This window comes from Sesamum indicum, linkage group LG9 (genome assembly GCF_026168435.1).
Source record: "Sesamum indicum cultivar Baizhima isolate 11 linkage group LG9, ASM2616843v1, whole genome shotgun sequence".
Classification (NCBI taxonomy): domain Eukaryota; kingdom Viridiplantae; phylum Streptophyta; class Magnoliopsida; order Lamiales; family Pedaliaceae; genus Sesamum; species Sesamum indicum.
The window spans coordinates 9,683,689-9,700,398 of record NC_142665.1 but is presented as its reverse complement, the minus strand read 5'-3'; the positions used below and the strand labels follow the sequence as shown (position 1 = coordinate 9,700,398).

General features: G+C 36.6%; 1 protein-coding gene and 1 non-coding gene across 2 annotated transcripts; both read right to left on the bottom strand.

Annotated features, from left to right (window-relative positions):
- Nucleotides 1-7,370: 7,370 nt before the first annotated feature.
- On the bottom strand, nt 7,371-7,584 carry LOC148786874 (small nucleolar RNA U3). Its single transcript, XR_016067658.1, has one exon. It is a non-coding gene; the product is annotated as a small nucleolar RNA U3 (small nucleolar RNA).
- A 7,300-nt stretch (nt 7,585-14,884) lies between these two features.
- On the bottom strand, nt 14,885-16,284 carry LOC105171193 (uncharacterized). The gene is made up of 3 exons (XM_011092224.3): nt 16,053-16,284; nt 15,479-15,547; nt 14,885-15,135 (listed from the first exon to the last, which is right to left on the bottom strand). Exons 1-3 carry the CDS (start codon nt 16,203-16,205, stop codon nt 14,977-14,979), a joined length of 381 nt encoding a protein of 126 aa, XP_011090526.1. The 5' UTR covers nt 16,206-16,284; the 3' UTR covers nt 14,885-14,976.
- Between the last annotated feature and the right edge of the window lie 426 nt (nt 16,285-16,710).

Below are 16,710 nucleotides of genomic sequence, written 5' to 3'. Positions count from 1 at the left end.
GGTAGGGGTGGCGAATGGGCGTGTTGTGTCGGGTTTGGATCCAAAATTAGTTTAAATGAATGGAAATAGAATAGGTTGGGCTGCAAATGGGTGGGTCGGATTATAAATCATTTTATTAATTTTTAATTTAAAAAATTTTCAAAATTTCACACAACGAAAAGAACAAAGGACAATATTTGAACTATTAAAAAAGATAATTACCACCTGTAATGTAATTCGACTAAATTTGTATTACACGTCATTTCTGTCTAATAACCATGTACATTAAGATTCTGTCTAACAAAATACTATATTTTATCAAAATAATTCATAACATTTTGAATGCTCATCTTGAATGAGTATAAAACCATGCAACCAAATTTTCTATATTTGTTGAGAGACAATTTTCATCTTCATCTTCAAATCATAAGTTGTAATATGAAATAAAATAATCACATAAAAATATAAAGTAAATCACTAAATAATTTAAAATAATAAGAATAACATTATAAATTTGGACCTTCAAGCCAGTCGAGACCACACATTCTGCATTTGTTGGTAAAATTGCACTATTGTGGCTGATAATTGAGATTTGAGGGTTGTATGTGTGGAGTTATTTAATAATTTATTAGTAAGAAAAAAATTATATTAATATAATTATTTTTAATATACTAATATTAATATGTCGATTCGTGATTTAAAATCATGACTCGACATTAAAAACTATTTCTTTACCACAAAAAAGCCCAAGTCGCGGTCTCAAATCACGACTTGGTGTCGTGATTGAAGTCGTGATTTAGAATCCCGACTATTGTATTTTTTTGTTTCGTTTAAATAATTTTGTATAATTTAATTATATATAATTAATTTTTAACAACATATTAAAATTCAAAAAATTATAAAATTAACATTGTATTAATTAAAAATTTTACAATTAGGGCTACAAATGTAATAGTGTGTTTTTTTCTGTACAATTTTAAAAAATACAATGAAGTATACAATTTCAAATGTAAAAAATGTCCAGCCGTTCTACAATTGCGTCTGTTGCGTTGACGCCGAGGTCTTCTTATTTCCTCACCCACATTTTGCACTGGCTTATTTTGCACCTCATTTCATCACCACCGAACCAACTAGATGTTGTTGCAAAACTAGATTCCACATTGTCAAGATATGCACCAAACGATGGAAATGGAATTGGTGAAATATTGTATCCTTGTGCATATGGTTGATTAATACCAAGACCAAGGCCAAGATATACTTGTGAAGAATAATCTTGTGTTTGGTTTGGCATATATGAAGTCGATTGAAATCATTCATCTTGAGACGGTTGAGGCATGTATAATCTTGAGGTAGTTGAGGCATGTAATAGTCTTAGGGTGTATATACTATAGAAGGACCAACTATATCCACCCCAATATCATGACGTTCAACTGAACCAGTAGATATTCGGCTAGAACTTCTTCTTTGCCTGTGCGATCTTGTGGGAGCATCATCAGATGGAGAAGCAATTTGTTGTGGCTGTTGGGTTATAGCTTCCTTGATAATATATAACCCATGTTCAAATCTATCCACCAATTGACTATATCCTTCAATATTTAGTGGTCTAGATCAACATAAAGTTTCAAGGGCATTCACCTCATTTGTTTGAATTGTAGAAAGATAATGAGCCTTGTGTTGTTAAAAAAAAATTAAAATAAAATATGCAATATTATATACCAACGTACCACAACTTGTAACATAGGTGCTTCTCCAAGTCGGTACCCGCTTTCCACACATCTATCAGTAGATGACGACACAAAATTTCTTGTTATGTTATAGTACCATTCTCAATAACCTTGTTCTGTTTCTCTTCTATTGGAAATGGGTGGCCTCTGTACAACCGTGTCATATCGTCTTTGTAATCTAGTGATATATTGTATGTGTTGTAGGTACCAATCTGCGCCTATGTGATTCTTACAAAAAATTTTATGGAGGCTCATATCCCGGGTATCCGTTGCTTCTGGTACATTTTGCCTCATGTTGAATTGGCAAATAACATGTTCGGGACGATGCATTTCAACTATTGCATAGAATATGAATGGACATGATGACCTCCACAACTGGGGGTTCAATTAAAAGCATCCGAGTCCATGTCATACGGCTGTCAGATGAATTGTAATAAATAAAAAGATGTAAATTAATAAGCATTTCACAGTATAAATGTATGTATAATATTAAAAATAAGTTACCTAATCCGCCTGCATCTCATCCAGTATTTCTCTTATGACCCGGACAGTTCCCCGTACTGTTCGAATGAACGTGTGCTGACAATTTCAAGTAGCACCATATGGTGTTGCTGGGAGCGAGCGATTGTCACCCATTTGGACTTGTCCCATAAATAGTTGCTGGGCACCAAGTCCAGGGCAAGGTGGAGTAATCCATGACCATGCCCAAATCTGTACGAATAATACAACTATGTGTTGTTAATTAATATTAATAGCAAAAAAATTGTGTAAGAGTTATTAACTAAATATTACCTGCATCAATTGCAGTGTGCCACCAATTGCTGCTTTGTCTTATGTTATGGCATTGCATAATTCGCGATATAAAAATGCTAGCACAGCATTCCCCAACTATAGTTTCTCGCTGTTTCTACATCTTCTAATTTTGAGAGATATAGTAATGATACATAGTTACCTGAGGATTCTGGGCACATCAATCCCCCAAATAGAAGTAACGCAATAGCACAGACGGACTGGACGACGACGTCGTGGGGAGTGTTATAACTGACATTGACCGCAGCCAAATGAGATATAATTGCGGATGTTTGCAGTCTTGAGCCTTTGAACGCATTTGCACCCAGGCTAAAGCCTAAATAAGTAAGGCAATATTCCTACCATTGTTGTGTTGTGCGGTCGATATCAACTCCAGTCACCGGCTCGGCATCTATTGGGAGTTCCCATATTATTTGAATATCTTGTAGGGTAATTGTGGCTTCCCCTACATGAAAATAAAAAGTGTGGGTCTCCAATCTCCACCTCTCCACTAATGCAGTGATGAGATGTTGATTTAATTGAAGGCGCCCGCACCGGTAAACTCCATAAAATCCTATTTGGTAAAAGATTCCTTGTACACGTATGGAAAGATTATTTTGTTGAAAATGAGTCCAAAAGGTACCATCCGCACGCAGTGGCTGTAGAACCGCGTCTAGGTCACCTTCAAGAATATCGTCGGACCGATGTTGGGCTTGTTGAGATAATACAGTTCCATCACGAGGGCCGTAAACAGAATGTCTATCCATTTGTACGAAAAATTAATTTGTGTAACCTCACAGAGTGTAAATTTGTGTATTTTGGTGGTGAATTATCGAGCGATGGATGGTCTATTGCATATGATCATACACTCATTGCAGTGATGAGGATCCCTCTTTCATATACCCATGATCAATTTCTATCAAAAATCTATCAAAAAATTGGTGTTGATAGATCCCAATTTTCGTTGAAAGTATCTGCAAAACATTCGTGCCAATACCTCGGTCGAATAAAGGAAACACTCAAACAAATTAAAGATGACGATACGTTGTCATTTTTCACCGATCCTGCAGGTGGATTCCTAGTCATGGAAATTTACGTTGAGACTGTACAAATCCACCACGATGATACTCCACAAATTGGCCAAGATTGGGGAGCTATCGACCAAAATATGACTCAACAGTAGGGAGATGAAAACTCACAGGTGAGTCAACAGTGGGGGGAATACATGGCGTTGTTATCAAGCCAAGGATTCCCTTCATCTTCCAATTATGAAAATTTCACAGGTACGTATAACACTAATTTCGGTGCAGGTACTTCTAACATCGATTTTGGTGCAGGCACATCGAATTATGATACAGAGTGTTATACTCCCAATATGGTGTCTGTTACGCAAGGGCTCGATAATATTAAATTCAATTACACAGAACCCACCCACTTACATACTCTATCCACCTCCCATTTTATACCAAATGATGTTAAGGCAGAAGACCCTATCGAAAATTTTGCGCAAGACGATGCCGAGCCAGAAGACCCTTTTGTGGACACTTTGGCTTATGATTAAGAGGCTGCTTCTGAACCGGATAAAGTCGATTATCCAATTTCGCAAGAGGATGGACTACAAGATGTTGACATAAACATTGTGGCCTGAAAATTTTGCACAAGGTACATCAACATCCTCTCAACCAGCTATGCCACATCGAACTACTCAGCAAACATTTTACCGCTCTATACCATATTTTGAACAAATATTTTCGGAGGTACCAGTGAATTTCATTGATGTACCGAACATGAAATATGCAAAATTTTATAACAAAAACGAAGGAGACTTGATGTGGAAATGCTTTTCAAAAATAAAGAAGCTTTAATCGAGGCGGTGAAAGATCACTCGATACGATATGCACGACGCGAGTATTGAGTAGCTGAGAGTTCGAAGGCCAAGTGAAAAGTATTGTGTAAGCATAGCAGCGAAGGTATATATATATTTTTATATATGTATAAACATACAAAATTATTCGACTGATTCATGTTTATTTTTTCAGGTATATGGTGTAGATGGGAGCTGCGAGAGATGTTGAAACAAAAAATTGGAAGGTGGACAATAACAAAATATGGAGGGAACCATACATGTATATTGAATTAAATGTCCCTCAAACATGGTAATTTAGATAGGGTTTATGTTGCTTCTTTACTTTTAGGACAGGTAAAATGCAACCCGTCGTACGGAATAAAGCATGTCATCCAAACTGTGAAAGACCATACAGGGTACGATATACCATACCAAAAGGCATAGTATAGTTTGAAGATGGCACGTGAAATTATTTACGGCACATGGGAGAGCTTAATTCAAAAGCTACCCAAATACTTGGGAGCTCTCCAAAAATATAATCTAGAAACGATTGTTGAATGGCAACACGAAGCCCGCAACAAATCAACCGGTGCATATGTGATAGGATACGTCATCTGGGCGTTCACGCCGTGTATTGAAGGGTTCCAATACTGTCGCAAACTTATGAGTGTAGATGGGACCCATCTATACACAAAGTACAAGCACAAGATGTTGATTGTTGCTGCCATGGATGGAAATCAACAAGTACTCCCTCCTGCTTTTGTAATTGTCGATGAAGAATCACATTTATCTTGGAAGTGGTTTCTTAGAAAATTGAACTGACACATTATACGGGGGCGACGGGGTATCTGCCTTATTTCTGACCGCCATGCTGGTATCACCAGAGCTGTACCTGAATGTCCGAATTTCGTGCCACCTAACGTTGGCATCAAAATTCTGTTGAGCATACTGTCACCAAATACCATCAATTCCAACAGTGCGCCTCAGTTGTTACAAGACGTCACAGTGGACATGGAGTCAATACCCATGTTGTCAAAATTGCGAACCCAAAATGTTCTTGCAACAAGTGGACTCAATTTGGTATTCCTTGCAGTCATGCTGAAAAGGTATGCGCTGCATACATGATTAATGTTGCATCAATAGTGAAGGATTATTACAATATAATGGCTTATAAGAATACATATTCTAAGTCATTTGAACCTGTGCATTCCGAAAATTATTGGGATGTACCGTGGTCCACGATCCTACTATTCGCATCTCTTCGCGCCCTGGTCCAAATCAAACAACACGTATTCACAACGAGATGGATTGGGCCAAACGCGTGCACGACAACAAGCCCAACAAAGAAATTCTTCAACACAATCAGATGTGTCGGTACCGGGTTGCCAAGAATAATTGTATATTTTCATTGTACTTTTTATAATTGTACAAAAATATACAATATTATATTTGTACACTTAATTATAATTTTTTAAATTAATACAATATTAATTTTATAATTTTTTGAGTTTTAATATATTGTTAAAAATTAATTATATATATAATAAAATTATACAAAATTATTCAAACGAAAAGAAAAAAAGAAAAAGAGATCGCGACTTGGGCTTTTTTGTGGTAAAGAAATAGTTTTAAATCACGACTCGACATATTAATATTAGTATATTAAAAATAATTATATTAATATAATTTTTTTTACTAATAAAATATTAAATAACTCTCTATGTGTGTGAGTGTGTGTTCGGGTCGGAGGGGCGAGGGGAAGAGGGTTGTGTGAGAGAGAGCGTGATTTTCTATGTGTGTGTGTGTGTGTATCTATTCTATATATAAAAAAAACATTTTTCTCATAAATGTCTGTCATAAAACCATAACATGAATTTTATCGTTATATCAATAATACCCATAAGTTGCTTTCTTTCTTTCTTTTTTTTTTCTTTTTAAAAATATGATATATTGATTTATATATATATTTTTTTTATTCATAATATATTTTAAAATGTAAAATATTATTTATCATATGCACGCAGGAACGGGTGCCACGGCTGCTGGTATGAAGAAAGAAGAGTTTGTGTGTGTGAGAGTGTGTGTATATGAAAAAAGAGAAAAAGTAGGTTCTTATTGGTTTTTTTTTTTATTTTTAGTTTATGGGTTGGATCGATTTAAATCCATATTAGACCCATATTAAACTCATATACAACTCATACAAAATATAATTTGGGTTGAACCCATGGGTATCAACCCATCTTGACACCCCTACTGTTAGGTATGTTGGCAGATAATAAGTTAAGAACACAAAACGCCCATCAATTGTTACTGCAATACTTACCAGACGACAGTTGCCAACCCCCTTAACATATATGACCAAAATTATAATTTTACCTTAAATAATATTTTTGAGGATCACTTTAAAGTAAGAAATTCGTGCCAGAATTCTCACTTTTCTTACACATTTTTTTATCACTGTAACACATGATACTTGATTTTGCAGCAGTAAAATCACTTGTTAAAGCCATATTTTTAGCATGAGAAACTCAATTCTCCCAATTTTGTTATTTTTCATCTCTTACCAAAAGTTGTAGTTATAGTTCCTCAAAAACCAAAGCATGTGTCTCTCAAATGTAATAATTCCCCCCAATTCACCCCAACTTAGTCGCTACACAAGTATCATGTGGTCATTTCAATCAAATATTTAAAGAAATGATGAAAAAGGACAAAATCTTATGTTATTATCGTTAAATGGAAAATTCTGCAATCATTGCGATTGAAAGTGAACAGGGCTAAATTATGAGACAAAAAATGAGATTTTTCTATGAGACACACATGTTTTTTTCTTCCCCTAAAAACTCCTATTTAATGTTTACGAGAGTCTCGCATGACCAGTTTTGTCAATTGTTTAATAACGGGACTGGATGTGAAATTTTCGAATCATTGAAACTAAAAGTGAACGGAGCTAAATTACAGAACCAAAAATTAAATTTTTTCAATTTTCAAGATTGTGACCTTTTATGTATTTTTTCAAATTTATTGTTTTGAGGAGTCTGTCAGACAGCTGCAAGGCCATCTCAGCCGGAGCTTTCCAGCTAATAACGATCCTCTACTACCCCAATGGCTTAGAAGCCATGGGAACTGCTAATCACACTCTGGCCAAGCAGCCATGTTTCATCCACCAGACTTGATTTCCTGTTTCCTTAGAACCCAAGGATACAGAGGTACGAGCCTATAGAACAAATCCTGTTCAAGTAAGGTCATGATTATGACCTTTTATGGTTACTATTTCATTTGAGAGAGATCAATTAGTGCGTCACTTGAGTTCGTGGTTCCTTATTTATAGTGGAGTCACAAAGATCTGTAATCCACTCAAAAAAAAAATTTATTCTATCATTTTATTAATTGATAGTTATCAACTATGATTAATGCTTTCTGTTATACATATGGCCCAAAACCCGGAGCCCAAACTTACAAGCCCACAACCCACCTAGAGGCCCACCCGACTACCCGATCCAACCCCACTACCCGACCCGGTTAAGCCTACTTAAATACTCTGCTCTTTCTAAACCCTAATCAGATATCCCTCTCTCCCCTCACTCCCCTCTTCTCCGCCGACTCACCTTCTATCTCTCTCACTTGCCGAATACTTGTATGGCGGTTAGAATCGCCACCATCCAGCGGTTTTCTGAAGCCAATCTAATGGCTTCAAGAAAACCCCCAAACGGTTGTGTTCCTTCGGCAGTTACTTGAGACTCTATAAAAGGGGGCTTTTCTTTCCCTGCTCAGTGCGCGAACTGAAATCTGTTTTCTGATATTCTCCTCCTTGACATATCTCTGTGATATCTACTGTGTGTTCTTCCGGGTGTAGTGTCGGGTCTGTGTGACTCAAGGTCTTGGGTAGCTCGGGAGATGCAATCGTGGGTTTGTGAGGGCTGTTTTTGGGAACGGTACTTTGTGGTGACCGCGTCCCTTTATCTTTCTAGATCTGGCTGAAAACCTGAGCCACTTTCAAACAGTTGCTTTTATCTTCCTTTTCGTTGTATCTTTTACATTTCTGCAAGTTTTATACGGGTTGTATTTTTAAGGAGTTTATACTCCACAATTGATGTAATAGTTGTTAGGGTTTCTCTGTGAAACGACGAGTACCACTGGAGGGTTATTCCCTACAGTGGTATCAGAGCCAACTCTGTGATCCGTGCTGATCCGTGGTGACGGTAAATTTCCGATAAACCCCTTCTCTGGTTCTCATTCTTTTTTCCTCTGCTTATATTACTGCTGTTATTATTTCTGCATATTACTCCAGTTTACCATGGTGGAACCCCCTAATATCCCTTCTGGCCGGACCCCTGAGGTCGTCGGGTATCTGGGCGGGACTTAGTCTGGTGAGCCCCGGTTCTGTTATACCTGTTTTTATATTTTCGGTTGTTTTCTGTTATTACTTCTACTCATCTTGATTTTTTTGTGGATGTTTGATAACTGATTATAAATTTATTGTCGATTTCTTGTATATTTGTTACTGCCTGTATGTTGTTGTTCGTTACCTGTATAACCCTGTGAATTACTGTATCTGTTGCCTACTCTGCTCTTTGGTAATTTCTGTGTTTTGTAGTGCTGTGTAGAAACCTGTTTAAAATTTGTTGTTCTGAGATTTTTTTTTCTTCTTCTCTTTCCTGTTTTATCAAGAACCCGAAATTTGTTTTTCTTAAAATCTTTTTCAAAATGGCTGGTTACAGCCTTCAACCATTTGACGGAAAAATCGACTTCTCTATATGGCAACAAAAAATGAAAGGCATCCTTATTCAACAAAAAGTTTTTAAAGCCATTGATGGCAAATACGCTGAAAATATTTCTGAGGAAAAGAAACAAGAAAATGATGAATTTGCATACTCCTCTATTGTTTTAAATCTATCCGATACCGTTTTACGAAAAGTTGGAAAATTGAAATCTTCAAAAGCTTTATGGGATAAATTAGAGGAACTGTTTACTGAAATCTCTCTTCCTAATAAACTGTTTTTGTTGGAAAAATTCTTCAGATATAAACTTGATTTGTCCAAGAATATTGATGAAAACCTTGATGATTTCACTAAGCTAATTCAAGATATCAAACTTGCTGGTGACAAATACATTGATGAATATTCTCCCATTGTACTTCTGAATGCAATCCCTGAATCTTATTCTGACATGAAAGCTGCTATTAAATACGGTAGGGATAGTATTCATATAGAAACTGTAGTAAACGGACTTAAGAGTAAAGAACTAGATCTCAAGGTCAATAAACCTAGCCAAAACCATTATGAGATTAATTCCGTTAGGGGTAGAACAAAGTTTAGGAATTTAAATTCTCGGTATAATAGTAGAAGCAGAAGTAAAAATAAAAACAATAGGAGTAAGTCTAGATCACGAGAAACAAAACCTTAGAGATGACAAAATCAGAGATAGACAGTGTTATATTTGTGGAACCAAAGGTCATTATATTTAGACGTGAGAATAGGGATAGAAACCATGATGATAAAGAAAAAATCAATAATGTGTCTATTGAGTCAAATGGTGAAGTTTTCGTTGTTTATGAAGTAAATTCTGTGAGTACCTTTGATATGCATGAATGGCTTATAGATTCTGGTTGCACATTTCATATGAGTCCTTTTCAAAGATATTTTCACAAACTTGAAATATGAGCACATTGGTTTTGTTTCAATGGCGAATGAGAAAAAATGTGAAATCAAGGGTCTTGGTGACATTTCACTATGTTTTGAAGGTTATAAAATGCTTTTGAAAAATGTCAGATACGTTCCTGACTTAAGTCATAACCTCATATCATGTGCTCCATTAGAAGAAAATGGTTTAGAAGGTAGGTGGGGCAAAGGCCTCATGAAAATTATGAAAGGCTCATTAGTTGTTTTCAAAGCTGAACGAAAACGGAATCTTTACATATGTACTGCATCCTATGATAATCTTGCTGCATCTGTCGTTGATTGTGATTTAACCACCTTATGGCATAGGAGATTAGGCCACATTAGCCAAAAAGGTCTTGAGTTTTTAAAAAGAGATGGTGTTTTAAATGACAAAGTAGACAAAATGGAATTTTGTGATGAATGTGTTATGGGTAAACAGCATAGAGTACATTTTCCTGCATCCCCTTCCCCAAATCCATCTATATCTCCATGTATTTTAGACTATATACATGCTGATGTTTGGGGACCTAGTAATGTACCCACCCATGGTGGAAATCGTTATTTCCTGTCTATTATTGATAATTTCTCTCGTAAAGTTTTTATTTTTCTGATGAAACATAAATCTGAAGTTTTTGAAAAATTCAAGAAATGGAAAATTTTTGTTGAGAATCAAACTGGGAAAAAGTTAAAATCTCTTAGAACTGATAATGGACTAGAATTTTGCAACAAAAATTTTTCTGATATGTGTGAAGAATTTGGTATAAAAAGGCACAAGACTAATCCTTATACTCCTCAACAAAATGGAATTGCTGAATGTATGAATCGTACGCTTCTTGATAAAGTTAGATGTCTATTGATTAGTTCTGGTTTGCCGAAATCCTTTTGGGGAGAAGCTGTTTTAACTGCTGCACATCTCATTAATATGTCTCCCTCTGTGCCATTACTTGGAAAAACTCCTGATTTCATGTGGAATGGAAAAATACCTGATTTATCATCTTTACGTGTTTTCGGTTGTGCTGCTTTTGTTCTTCAAGATTCTGATAAACTTGATCCTAAATCTCTTAAGTGTGTTTTTATTGGTTATCCTGAGGGTATTAAAGGCTATAGGCTTTGGATTAGGAGTCAACCAGGGTTTAAAGTTTTAATTAGCCGGAATGTCACTTTTAGTGAGAATGAAATGCCATGTCTAGAGAAAACAAAACCTATAGAAAAGGAATCAACCTTTAATAAAGTCAATTTAGAGGATAACCAAGAAGGGGAGAAATTAGGGAACAATCAGGATCAATTAGGTGAAAATGAACAACTAGGAAACAACCAAGAAGAAGAAATTTCAGAAACCCAGAACCCCTTAGACAACTATCTACTTACTAGAGATAGAGATAGAAAACAGCCAAGGATACCGACTAAGCTTAGGGACTTTCACACAAGCTTTAATACCGAGCTTATAGAACCTTCGAGTGTCGAAAAAGCCTTAAAATCAGAAAAATGGCTTAGTGCTATGAAAGAGGAAATGAAATCCTTAAAAGACAATAAAACATGGGTTCTTGTCCCTAAACTGAAAAATGCCTCTATTGTTGATTGCAAATAGTTATTCAAGATAAAACAAGAAAATCCTATCAAATACAAGGCTAGATTAGTTGCCAAAGGATTCACACAAAAAGAAGGTATAGATTATAATGAAATCTTTTCACCTGTTGTTAAATACACCACTGTCCGCATAATACTTGCTCTTACTGCACACTATGACTGGGAATTAAAACAAATGGATGTTAAAACTGCTTTTTTACGTGGTGACTTGGATGAAAATATTTACATGCATCAACCACTTGGTTTTACTGATATCTCTAAACCTGATTATGTGTGTTTGCTGAAAAAATCACTCTATGGGCTGAAACAATCCCCTCGTCAATGGAATAAAAAATTTGATGAATTCATGCTATCTCTAAAATTCACTAGAAGTCAATATGATCACTGTCTTTATTTCAAGCATGTGAATGATTCCCCAATATTCTTGGTATTATATGTCGATGATATATTAATTGCTAGTCCTAGTTTACACCTCATATCTACCTTACAAAAGGATTTATGTAAAGCTTTTGAGATGAAAGATCTTGGCAATGCAAAACAGATTCTTGGTATGAATATTGCTAGGGATAGAAAACAGTTTCTTATTTCTCTAATTCAAAGATCATACCTTCTAAATGTTCTTAAAAATTTTCTATGGAAAATGCAAAACCCACCTCTGTGCCCTTGGCAGCTCATTTTCAATTAAGTAAAGAGCAATACCCTAAAACTGTTTCAGAAATAAGGAAAATGGACAATGTCCCCTATTTGAATTTGATTGGTTCCATTATGTTTCTAATGGTGTGTACTAGACTTGATGTAGCCTACTCTATTAGTTGTCTTAGTCGTTTTATGTCCAACCCCGGCTCCCCACATTGGGAAGCTTTGAAATGGTTACTTAGATACTTACGTGAGTCTGATAATATTGGAATCAATTTCTCTAAATATTCGAATGATACTCGTCTTGTTGGTTATGTAGATTCGAATTATGCAAACGATAGAGATAGTCGTAAATCCACATCTTCTTATGTTTTCACTTTTTGTGGTTCATGCATTAGTTGAAAATCCCAATTACAACACATTGTTGCATTATCAACAACTGAATCTGAATATATTGCTACTACTGAGCCTTCAAAGAGGCTTTATGGCTTGATGGACTCATAAAAGAAATTGGTTTCTCAAAAGAAAAACTTGTTATCTTCTCTGATAGTCAATCCTCCATTCAACTATGCAAAAATCCCGTTTTTCATGATAGGACCAAGCATATAGATGTAAGGTTTCATTTCATTAGAGATATAGTAGGGAGAGATGTAATCAAACTTGAAAAAATCAGCTCTGAAGAAAATCCTGCCGATATGGGCACCAAATGCCTGCCTTCGGAGAAATTCTGTAAGTGTTTAAAATTACTACATTTAAATCCTGACTAAATTCTGTTGCCTATAGTTTTGTGCTGCAGGTACACCCACGGAGAATTTGTTTTCGGCAATGATGAAAAAGACCAGATCCAACACCCCTGACCTACCCATCGGGTATTTGGTCCACGGTGGGGTATGTTATACATATCGCCCAAAATCCGGAGCCCAAACTTACAAGCCCACAACCCACATAGAGGCCCACCCAACTACCCGATTCAACCCGACCACCCGACCCGGTTAAGCCTACTTAAATACTCTCCTCTTTCTAAACCCTAATCAGATATCCCTCTCTCTCCCCTCACTCCCCTCTTCTCCGCCGACTCACCTTCTATCTCTCTCACTTGCCGAATACCATATGGCGGTTAGAATCGCCACCGTCCGGCGGTTTTCTGAAGCCAATCTAATGGCTTCAAGAAAACCCCCAAACGGTTGTGTTCCTTCGGCAGTTACTTGAGACTCTATAAAAGGGGGCTTTTCTTTCCCTGCTCGGTGCGCGAACTGAAATCTGTTTTCTGATATTCTCCTCCTTGACATATCTCTGTGACATCTACTGTGTGTTCTTCCGGGTGTAGTGTCGGGTCTGTGTGACTCAAGGTCTTGGGTAGTTCGGGAGGTGCAACCGTGGGTTTGTGAGGGCTGTTTTTGGGAACGGTACTTTATGGTGACCGCGTCCCTTTATCTTTCTGGATCTGGCTTAAAACCTGAGCCACTTTCAAACAGTTGCTTTTATCTTCCTTTTCGTTGTATCTTTTACATTTCTGCAAGTTTTATACGGGTTGTATTTTTAAGGAGTTTATACTCCACAATTGATGTAATAGTTGTTAGGGTTTCTCTGTGAAACGACGAGTACCACTAGAGGGTTATTTCCTACACTTTCAATGTTAAATATGGATAAACATTCAACAAGGTCCTTGTCGGTTTCCATATTTAGCACTAAAAGTAAATGAAGAAAATGATGTTTGTGAACTGGATAGAAAGTGATCTTAGTGAGTGTAGCAAGCGTAAAGAGTGGATCGTATTTATAGAGTTTCAACGTGTACGAGTTAGTTGAATCGTGTGGTTCAATCAAATAGGACAACCGTGAGATGCGGATTCAATTGGATTTGGGTACCAAGACAATGAATGAGGCGGAGCTGTCGGAACACTTAGACCCGCGTGGGAATTGCAATTGTAAGAAAATTTTAATTTAAATTAGATTTGGTCAGACTTATTCAATCATATAATAAATACAATACACTTATCGTGTGGTTGAATTGTAGTACTCTTTGATTCATTTGGTACGACTGAACTTGATTTGGGTAAGAATTGTAGTGATATTGTAATACATCTATCTTTTTATTCCCATGTCAGAATTCTTTAATCAGAATCAAACAATGAAATAAATGCTGGGTGACCCTCAATCCGGTAAATCGATAGATGTATTACACCCGAAAACTCCTTATCCTGAAACACTGTTTCACATCATTTACTGTGGCAAATTGTTGTTGAGGTTGAATCAAAGGTGACAGTTAATATGGTAAGGGATGCAACAGTTGATGAGCATCCCTTTGTGTGGAATTCAATAGGCTGCAGGAAATTCTTGAGAATGCCATGGCAGAGTGCAGTTAGGTATATAAAAAGAGAATGGAACCAATGTGCAGACAACTTGCCTAAGAAGGGACAACATATTACCATGTTTGAATTATGGGAAGAATCTCCAGGAGTGCTTGTCTGCAGGCTGGTGGAGGAAGAATAGTCTTTTCCAATCTTCTCTTGTAAACTCAAAAAAAAAAAAAAAAAAGAATGAATTCATGCTGAAACAGGTTGGTCATCATCCATGTGGCATTAACCGGACACTGTCTCAATTCTTTGATGAAAATCAGACAATGAAATAAATGTGGGATGACAGTAAATAGGGTAAATCAATAGATGTATGACAATGGCAAACTCCTTATCTTGAAACACTACTTCACATCATTTGCTGTGTTGTGGCATTACATGGCATTATCAACTATAATTGCTTGTTATAGTTTAAGAGAACCTTGGATGGCTTTAGCTGCTGTTATGGCACAATCTCTCCGATTCACAATTTGCTCAAGCTCCTCAAACTTTTCTGACAAAGTGGCTACACGAGAATTGGTAGAGTCGACCAATTTGTTTGCAGCATCCAGCGCAGAACATAGCTACGATTCAGTTAAAGAGCGAAAGCATCAGCCTTATCAACTTTTGTGGACTGAGTTAGTGAGACAGTAATATATGTCCATAAACTGGCTAAAGATTACCATTCATGTGGAAATCAAATGACTAATTGCACAACAAGAACACCACCAAAATACAGAAGAAACCGAAACAGGGATGACAAAATCACTACGGCATAGAACAAAGACATGCAACAACATTCAAGCTATTTTAAGATATTCAACTGCAAAAAATTGTAAAACCTTCAAATAGCGAATGGAGCAGAAAAAATGTTAGAACCAACAATTGTTCATGCACAAGCATCTGAAGAGAAGGGGCACGGATTACCTTAAGTGTGAGAGCTGTCCAAGAGTGGTCCGCACCCTCAAGCGTTCCTTTCAGCTCATTGAAGTTTTCCTGACACAAGCAACCAACGTTATCTGAACGGATTAAAGATACACGAAATAGGTAATGAGAAATCTGCTTTGGGCTAAGATTATCTGCTCATAATTAATAGCGATTATTATAAGTTAGAGCCTGCCATCCAATTTGCGAAAAGAAAGGGAACTAGTGTTTTTGGAATGATTATTGATCAAAACCAAATGTTTAGCCAAAAATTACACAAAAACTCAAAATTTCAATCCTCATAGTTTCGATTAACAGATTCTCTTCACCAAGATGATCAATCTTTGTACTGATTAAGCATTTTACTCAAAATTAAAGCTTTCTTTTTTTCTTCTCTGGACCAAAGAATCTGTAATCCATGATCTTCGTTCCGTAGGAAAATTACACTGTTTCAAAACCATGGTTTAAAACCCAAAAATTCAAATTCAGAACAACATCCTTCAAATCAAACATTCCTAGATAATTCATGGAAACAGACAAATTCAGAGTGAGGGCCTTGGCCGGCGAGAGAGGTTACCTGGAAGAGCTTGGGGAGATCAGTAGCCGGAAGATTGGAAACTTCAGCGACGGCTTTAGGTGGCGCGTGGTGCTGGGGCGAACCCAAATCTTCGTCTCCGACGTCGCTTAGCAGATCGCTGATGCACAATAAGGGCCCCCCGACTCCTCTCATCTCTGTCCAGAGTGTGTAAGTGAGCACTACTCTTACTCGGCTTGTTTGTTTTACTCATACTCGCTAAAGACTCCAGCGCTTTTACGTATTCTAGGGGCAACACGAGTTTTTAATCGTAAAACAAGCCAGGAATATCCGTGTAATAACACACACTGGGGCTATCTTATTTTTTTCTTTAGGGAAAAAAAAAAAAATTAGTACATTAATTTTGTCTCGATTCAATTTTGGTACACTAACTTTGACAACATCAATTTTAGTACATTATCTTTCAAATTCGCATAAATCTAGTCCATCAGCCTATTTTGTGATCTTTTTACCCTTTCAAAGGAAATAATTAGATAATCCATTTTCATGCTCTTAAAACGGCCCAACATGCTTTCGAAATAAATTAAGACCCCATAAATTCATTGCTTGCTTTGACCGTTCTATCTTGGGGTATTCCAAGTCCTCGATTTTACGGACTTCTTCCAACCATACTACCGCAGCAGATGGTTCGTAGGAACTT

What these genes read in the sequence shown, in the direction of transcription:
- LOC105171193 (XM_011092224.3), bottom strand. Translation starts at nt 16,205, where the DNA reads ATGAGAGGAGTCGGGGGGCCCTTATTGTGCATCAGCGATCTGCTAAGC. An exon ending in ATCTCCCCAAGCTCTTCCAG is followed by an intron (nt 15,548 to 16,052) that starts GTAACCTCTCTC and finishes TGCTTGTGTCAG; the next exon opens with GAAAACTTCAATGAGCTGAA. An exon ending in GGACAGCTCTCACACTTAAG is followed by an intron (nt 15,136 to 15,478) that starts GTAATCCGTGCC and finishes ACTGAATCGTAG; the next exon opens with CTATGTTCTGCGCTGGATGC.